This window comes from Sceloporus undulatus, chromosome 1 (assembly GCF_019175285.1).
Source record: "Sceloporus undulatus isolate JIND9_A2432 ecotype Alabama chromosome 1, SceUnd_v1.1, whole genome shotgun sequence".
NCBI classification, from domain to species: domain Eukaryota; kingdom Metazoa; phylum Chordata; class Lepidosauria; order Squamata; family Phrynosomatidae; genus Sceloporus; species Sceloporus undulatus.
In genome coordinates, this window is record NC_056522.1 from 311,797,610 (window position 1) to 311,805,576 (window position 7,967).

Sequence of the window (7,967 nt, forward strand, 5' to 3'; positions counted from 1 at the left end):
GGGTTGTGATGCTGTGTCTCCATTGATTTCAGTAGGGAAAGCAAGGGCCTGAAGCCCTGAAATGGTCACGGAGCAAAAGGGTCTTTGGGAATGGATTGCTGGTTGCCCCATCAGTCAGTTCTGGCATATAGACAGAATTTCAATCTTTCTATTGACATGTTTTCCACGTAGTGCCATTAGGGAGAGCCTGGAAGCATGTTCTGGAAACAACTAGTGAGGGACAGAGAGCTGCCCCACCATTAAGGAGTCCTGTGTCCCCAAGGATCTTTAGTGGTAGATTGCTGTTTGTACCTCACCAGCCATTTATAGGTCTGCAAAATCTTCAGAAAAAATTATATCATTTAAAAAAAATGATCATTAAATAGTGAAAAAAATTGTATAGGAGTCTCTAGCGTAGTGAGCGAAATAGAAAGGAGCAGAGTAAAGCTGGTATGGAGCTGCACTTAGCAGCCATATTATCTGGGTAAAGAACCAAGCAATTATAATGATTTGGATAAGAATTACATAGAAAGTAGATTATTTTAAGATTTTACATTTTTATTAGGTGTGACATTTGTGAGGGAAAGTATGTATTACTCAACTTTTTTCTCTAGTTTAGCCAGAGTTCTCCAAGTTTCAGGCCAGTCCCAGTGTAACACCATATATCTGGGATTGGGTTTGGCATATGCTTTTATTTTCAGATTGCTAAATGTTATGCGGTCCTTCAGACAGATAGAGATAACATATCTTATTTTTGTGTGTGTGTTTCTGCAGTTATCATGTGATGTGAAATTGGACCCTCGTCCAGAATATCACCGGTGCATACTGACTTGGCATCACCAAGAACCACTGCCTTGGGCACAAAGTACAGGTTAGCTTCCTGCGGGCATTTTCTTCCCCCTCTACTCGCTGACAAGGCTGAAGTGTTTCAGAATATGAAGAACAAAAGGAAACACAAGGGATTTGAGCTTCCTTTACATATGATCATTATTTATCATCTGACACCAAGACCCACATATTCTAGATCTGTGAAATTCCCTCCCCATACCCTTTCCACAAATCCAGCTCATCTTTCTCATCTTTTTTTCAGTGTAACACAGAAAACAAGAAGCACAAATAGTTTATGCTTCCTTTCCCTCCCCTCTGAGGCCTTTTCACAAGAAGGGCTCAAGGCAGCTAACAATTCTAAGCATGTAACTGTTAGGTCTGGAAGTCACAGTATCCATCTCAGGAAGTAAAATGGTCCAGGTTTACTAGGGATGCCTTGGTATGAGAGAGTGTAAATGAGAAAATGGGGCTTGGGGAAAGTGTAGACAGAGATGTGTGAGTTGAAGTATATGGCTCCGGCCCTGCTCAATTGTGGCACATGGTCCACAGAGGTCACACACAAGGGAAGACAGTCCTCAAGATGAAAAAAAAAATGTTTCTTCAGTTGTGTGATAGAGGGCTTTGGAATCATCTGTTCAAGATTATAATTCAGTACGAGGGCATCCAGAAGATATGATGGAAAAATTGTACATGTGAGAATTAATAATGATTTGATTGAACAAAATTGCATTGTAAGAATTCTAGAGGAAAAAAGACCAACCATTATTTCCTAGGTATCTTCCATGTCTTATTTCTGACACCACATTTTCACTATATGTGACCATTCTAATGTCTTGTTTTTCATTTTTTGTAAACTGGCTTCATATGTTTCTCTATTCTGTGGCATTTGCCCTCCTAACAGGACTTTTTTTTTTGGCTCTTTTTGCATCCCTGTAGGGAATCAGATGAGCAGTCGTCTGATGAGTATGCGCAGTGCCAATGGACTGTTGATGCTACCTCCAAAGACAGAGCAGTATGTGGAACTTCATAAGGGCGAGGTGGTTGATGTCATGGTCATTGGAAGACTATGATGTCACCAGCAAAAGAGAAGTTTTGATGCATGTCCACATATCATTGACTGTATCCTGTAATATGCAACGGCACAGCTAGTTTTTCTGATTTGGATAAAAGTTGATCAGTATAGTCAACACCTTGAACTATATTTCAAATGGATTTAAATAAATACCTTTTAAAAAAACTTTAAAAACAAATCTTAAAGAAATCTATTCTGATTATATCAAAGCAACTTTTTCCTTTCTTGCAATTGCTTTGTGTGTTCAATGCTAGTTCCAATAGCGGTAGCTTTTAGTAGACAGCAGTAGGTGCCTGCAGAACTTGTGTTTTTTCTCATCTTTAAGATACAACTACTTATGCTCTTAAAACAAGGCTGTCTGCTTATTTATACTAGTGTAGACAACACTTGGATTTCCCTTATTAGTATGCTTCATAACTGCTTCACAGAGAGCTTCTGCTTGTTCTTTATCGTATCTCGTGTTGATGTGCACAGTGCCAAAAGCCGAGTGGCTGAACTGGGAACCCGATCAAGCCCCCAAGGTTTTCCTCCTTTGCTGCGCGTTCAGGGATATCTGTCATCCCAGCAGCCACCCAGCTCAGTACTCTTGGGCAGTAACTGGATACCTTTTGTTTAAACAAACAACAAAAATTGCTTCCTTAAGTGCTGACAGCCTTTTTAACCAATACATTTAAAAATGTACAGAATTAAAATCTAAAAAAATCAAAGACTGATCTTGTACAGATATTAGTGTTACCAGCATTCATGTGGAATTTAAAGGAGAAAAGAGATAAAACTAATGTTGAACAACTCTGTACCATAACATTTTCTGTAATGATACTGAAACTTAAATGAATAAAAAAATTCCTGGATCATTATTTAAAAGATGACTGTGTTAGCCTTGTTGTTTAATAATGGGGAGGGGGGGAACACTTTCTCTTTTGGGGAAGGATCTCCTAGCTCAGCAATGAAATGAGCGCAATTACATTTGAGTTTTTCTTTTTTAAAAAAGACACTAGTGGAGAGATTTTGCAGCCTCTTCTTTTTAACAAAGTAATAAAGTGGTGTCCTCTTGCTATTGTTTTAAAATTAGACTGTAATACCTAGATAATATTTAAACTAATATGCTTTATGAAACAATACTATTACAATACTAATACAGTACTATTACTGCTCCAGTTTTACATAACAACACAATCCCCATAAAAATTAGCTGAGATGTAAGTGTACAGTAGTATTGACAACATGGAATGCCACAACCTCCCCTTATTTGAGCATTCTCTTCATTTTTAAACATTTGCATTGGGAACACCCTCCTTCAACTGAAATATATTCTGGTCACCAATCTTACATGACTTATTTCTTGTTCTTGCCAAACAAGCCCAAGAAATCAGTCTAGGTTTAGGCAGAATAATAAAATAAATAATTTGTAAACATTGCCTTCAAGATATGGCATAAGACAGAAGATTTTCATTTAAGTCCTTCCCACAAATAGTTTTGTTACTACCAAGTCTGCTTAACATTTTCTTTTTTTAAAATCCCATTTAATTTAATATATATACCAACTATATATCATGAGAGCCAGTGTGGCATAGTGTCTTGAGTTTGGACTAAGACACTGGAGGCCAGAGTTTGATTCCCCACTCAGCCTTGGGTAACCTTGGGCAAGTAACATGCTCTCAGCCCCCAGGGAAGGCAATGGCAAACCTCTTCTGAATAAATCTTGCCAAGAAAACTCTGTAATAGGGTCACCATAAGTCAAAAATGACTGAAAGGTACAAGACAACAACAGATATATGTAATATTGCTAAGATCACCAATTTTTTTTAAAAAATCAGTAAAATGTGAAACCATCTTGACTGAATAGTGGAAGGAACAAAGTGATTCTTCAGTTAAAAAAAGATTATTTTTAACAATTTTCACTGGCTATTCACTGATTTGGCATTGTGCTGAAGAGCCTTGAGTAGCTGCATAAGATTGCAATCCTGTTTCTGCCTTTTGTCTTCAGTGAGAATTGTTTCTATGCAAACAAATATACAATTCCACTGTACGACCACATATTTGAAATCAGAATATATCCTGTCACCATTATTAATTCAAGAGTCCAGCAACATGAGCCAAGCAAAGTTTTCAACATGAGCCATGCAAAGTTTTCCACATGAGTGTGTCAACAGTGTAACTAAACTATGCTTGGCATCATATGAGACCTACATACTCTTTTAGAGAATATATAAATAAAGCAGAATAATAATAATAATAATAATAATATGTATGTATGTATGTATATTTTAGCTCTCTTCACTGTCACCGTGTATTAGTTTAGCATTGGTCTCTACTATTAATTATGTTACATTTTAATTTATTATTGTTAACATAACCATGTAATACACATACAGTGGTGATGTTAATCCCTCCCATTCACTGAGTAAGTACTATCAGCAGAATAGGAAGGGGCTATTCCCCCTCTTTGCTGAAGCACCTTCACAAGGTGCACTCTTGGGAGCCCCCAAGAAGAGGTCAAGCACAGGGCTGCTAGAGAAAAGGCAACAACACTGGATTTCACCCACAGTTGATGTAGAGATGTATAGATTCTTCTTTTGTGACCTTCCGATGTGTGTTAACTATATTATGGAGCTAAAATACTGACGAGGCTTTGTTTCTCCATCAGAGATAAGAGTTGTGAGAAAAATGCCCTGCCCATGCATTTGACTAGACTCGTCCCTCCATATTCTCCAGGGTTAGGGGCACAGGATCCCCATGAATATGGAAAAAACACAAATAACAAAAATATTATGTTTTTACCTGAGAAAACTCCTCCTTAAGAATCTCTAGATCCTCCAGTGCAACTCTGTGGTCAACATCTGCCGGACATTGTCCATAGAATTGTGCTGGACGAGCTACAAATGCCTAGTAGAGTGTTCTCTCTAGGAATCTGTAGGTCATTCAGTGCGACGTTTGGTTAAAGTTGGCCATAGAGTTGCACTGGAGAACATAGATATTCCTAGAGATAACATATTAATAAAATCCATGAATAATGAAATCCACGAAAGTCAAAGCCGCACGTGTGGAGGGACGAGTGTAATTACAGTACTTTTAACACTGAATTGTAAATGACCTCCATGTTGATGATACTGTATTCAAGAAAAAGGTTGTTCTCAAACTTTGTTGACAATAGCTGGCATCTTGTTAGTAACAAATGCAAGTGTAACAGCTCCGTAGAACTCAAGCAATCTCTTCTTTTCAAAGGAGAAGTAATGGCTCTAGAATGAAAACACCTATTCCCTGAAGCTCCCTTATTCAAGCTGCCATACAGTTAATGGTCCTGACAGGTGAGGTCTTGTTATATTTCTACAGTTTATAATGGACAGTCCTGAAATTGTGCCATTGCTTACATCACAGATGAGAAATCTCCAGCCCATGGACAGGGTCTCGCAAAGTAGGACCCTATTCAGTTAGCAAGCTTCTATTGCAAGAACCCTCCCTTCTCACTCCAGCACCGTGTTTATCTTTGATCGCTGACTGGAGAGAAGGGCTGGGAATTTCTTGGTCAGTACTGAAAAAGACGAGCTTTCTTCAGGGCAATGTGAGGAAAACACTGCTGTCGTCTCCCATAAGTGACAATTTAAGGATTAAAACTTAAAATACATGCATATTTAAATACACACTATTGAAACACTGAATACAGGCTATTGAAACATTGAATACCTTTTGAGCAGACATGCCCAAATCTGATCAATGTTTTTCATGCCCAAATGCAGTTGTGCTGAGGCTTACTTCTGTGTGGGCATGCAATGACTTGAGCTGTGCTTTGCACAACTGGGGGGCATATGTCCAAATTGGGGGGGGCATTTTGAAGCCCTTTCCACTTTGCTTTGTTCCTCTCACAAGAAAGCTTTTATTCAATCCCAATATTGTGCCTTTAGTCCTGCTCAGCAGTGAGATATGCATCCAAGCCGAAATGAAAGAAAGAAAAGAAAGAACGAAAGACCCATCAGTCTACCTGGTGTGATGCTGATAGTTTGAATGTGACAGAGCATCTGAGTAGTCTCTCACAACAATACATTCCAGATGATTTACTAACTACCTTGTTGGGTGGGGAGCTTTACAACTTTATAAATTTCACTTATATTTTCTTTGTACCCATTCATCTATACTTATATAATACATGTTATTTATGTAGAGTTGTCTATGTTTTAAAGGTTTTAGTTAATTGACTGGTTTGGTTTGGAATGTTTGGCTAATAATTTCAAATTGTTCTGTACTGCAATTGGTATGCTCAATACAAGGCTTCCTTTCCAATTTGTTTTGGGAATTGTATTGCTTATGTTTGTTTCTTTGTGTGTACCTTCAGCAAGAATTCCAGTGTGTGTTTTCAACCTCGGGTAGAGCACTACAATGACTAAAATACTATGTTAATAAGTTGAGAGACAAAGGTGGCAGAAGTAGATTAGGGTTGTGGAGCCCTCTGCTGTAAAGATTATTGTTAATTGCCATCAACTTCAACTTAGAGCCTCCACAGACCAGCATTATACGCTGGTGTGGGGACGGCATGAAGGTGTGGCATACACACGTCAACTGTCCACACTCCGGCATCACGTTGCGCACCCAACTGCATGGTGGGGGGGCACACGGCGCTCCATTGGTGCAGTGTTTATATACGCTGCGCCAAAAGGCCTCCGCTGCAGCTAGGGCAACCTTTCTGCGCAGCAAAAAGGAGATGCTTTTTGCACCATAGAAAGGCCAGATTGAGACCGCGGCATGTAGTTGCCGCGGCCCCAATCCAGCGAGGAAAGGGGCAGCTGCAAGCAGCTCCAAACAGGCGGCCTGTTGAGCCCCTTAGTCACCCTGTCATCAACTGCTCTGCTCAGGGCTGTGGCTTCCTTGATTGAGATAACCCATCTGTCATGCAGTCTTCCTTTTTTCCTACTGCCTTCTGCCTTAGCAAGCATTGTTGTTTTTTCTAGTGAACCTTGTCTTCTCATTATATGTCCAAAATATGACAGTCTCACATTAGTCATCTTGGCTTCTAGAGAGAGACCAGGTTTGATTTGCTCTGTTGTTGTTATGTGCCTTCAAGTCATTTCTGACCTATGGTGACCCTACGGTGAATCTATCATGGGTTTTTCTTGGCAAGATTTGTTCAGAGGGGGCTTGCCATTGAGACTGAGAGAATGTGACTTGCCCAAAGTCATCCAGTGATTTCCATGGTCAGCTAGGGATTCAAACCCTGGTCTCCAGAGTTGTAGTCCAACACTCAAACCATTACATGAAGCTGGCTCTCAGGGTTTGCTCTATGACTCATTTATTTGTCTTTTTAGCAGTCCACAGTATCCATAGAACACTTTTCCATCACCATATTTCAAATGAGTTGATTTTCTTCCTACCAGCTTTCTCAATCACACACAGACATTGGAAATAGGATGGCCCGGAAAATACTAACTAGTAGGATTTGAATTATATATCTTTATACTTCATAATTTTATATTAAACAGTCAGCCTTCTGTATCCATGGATTCCAAATATTTTTAAAATATATAAATTCCAAAAAGCACACCATAACTTTACCATTTTATATAAGGGAACATCATTTTACTGTGGTATTGTATTTAATGGGACTTGAGCATCTATGGATTTTGGTATCCATGGGAGGTCTTGTAACCAAATCCTAGTGAATAACAATGCCCACTGTATGTACCCTTTACAATTATATATCTTTACACTTCAGGAACTTGTAAAGGTCCTTCATAGTAACGTCTCTTCCTTTCCTGAACCAAGCTTGGATATCTGTCATTGTTTTCTCCAAACGTTTTTGTTGTAGAATTTTAAGCATCCCTTTGCTTGCATGGGAGAATAATGCAATGGTCCTATGGTTACTGCTGTCCCTGGTGTTCCCTTTCTTGGGGATTGGAATATATATTGAATGTTTCTACTCTGTGGGCCATTCTTTTGTTTTCCATATTTGTTGACAGGGTTTAGTTAGAACTACAGTAGATTCTTTCTCTGTAACTTGAAGCAGCTCTATTGATATGCCATTTGTTCCAAGTGATTTGTTTCTTCCAAAAGCCTTTAGTGTGCAGCTTCCACTTCACTTTCTAAAATTGTAGGTAAA

The 7,967-nt window shown here is 39.0% G+C and overlaps 1 protein-coding gene across 23 annotated transcripts in view; it reads left to right on the forward strand.

Moving 5' to 3' along the window:
- GPHN (gephyrin) overlaps window positions 1-7,967 on the forward strand; it is a 671,572-nt gene that overhangs the window by 483,441 nt on the left and 180,164 nt on the right. For 5 of the 23 annotated variants that reach the window (XM_042462624.1, XM_042462653.1, XM_042462635.1 and 2 more), the window contains 2 exons: window positions 754-850; window positions 1,744-2,743. The exons of the other annotated variants lie outside the window; for them this stretch is intronic. In XM_042462624.1, the coding sequence (XP_042318558.1) occupies window positions 754-850; window positions 1,744-1,877 (231 nt within the window). In that variant the 3' untranslated portion in view covers window positions 1,878-2,743. Of the gene's footprint in view, window positions 1-753; window positions 851-1,743; window positions 2,744-7,967 lie in introns of those variants that run through there. 23 annotated transcript variants of the gene reach the window in all.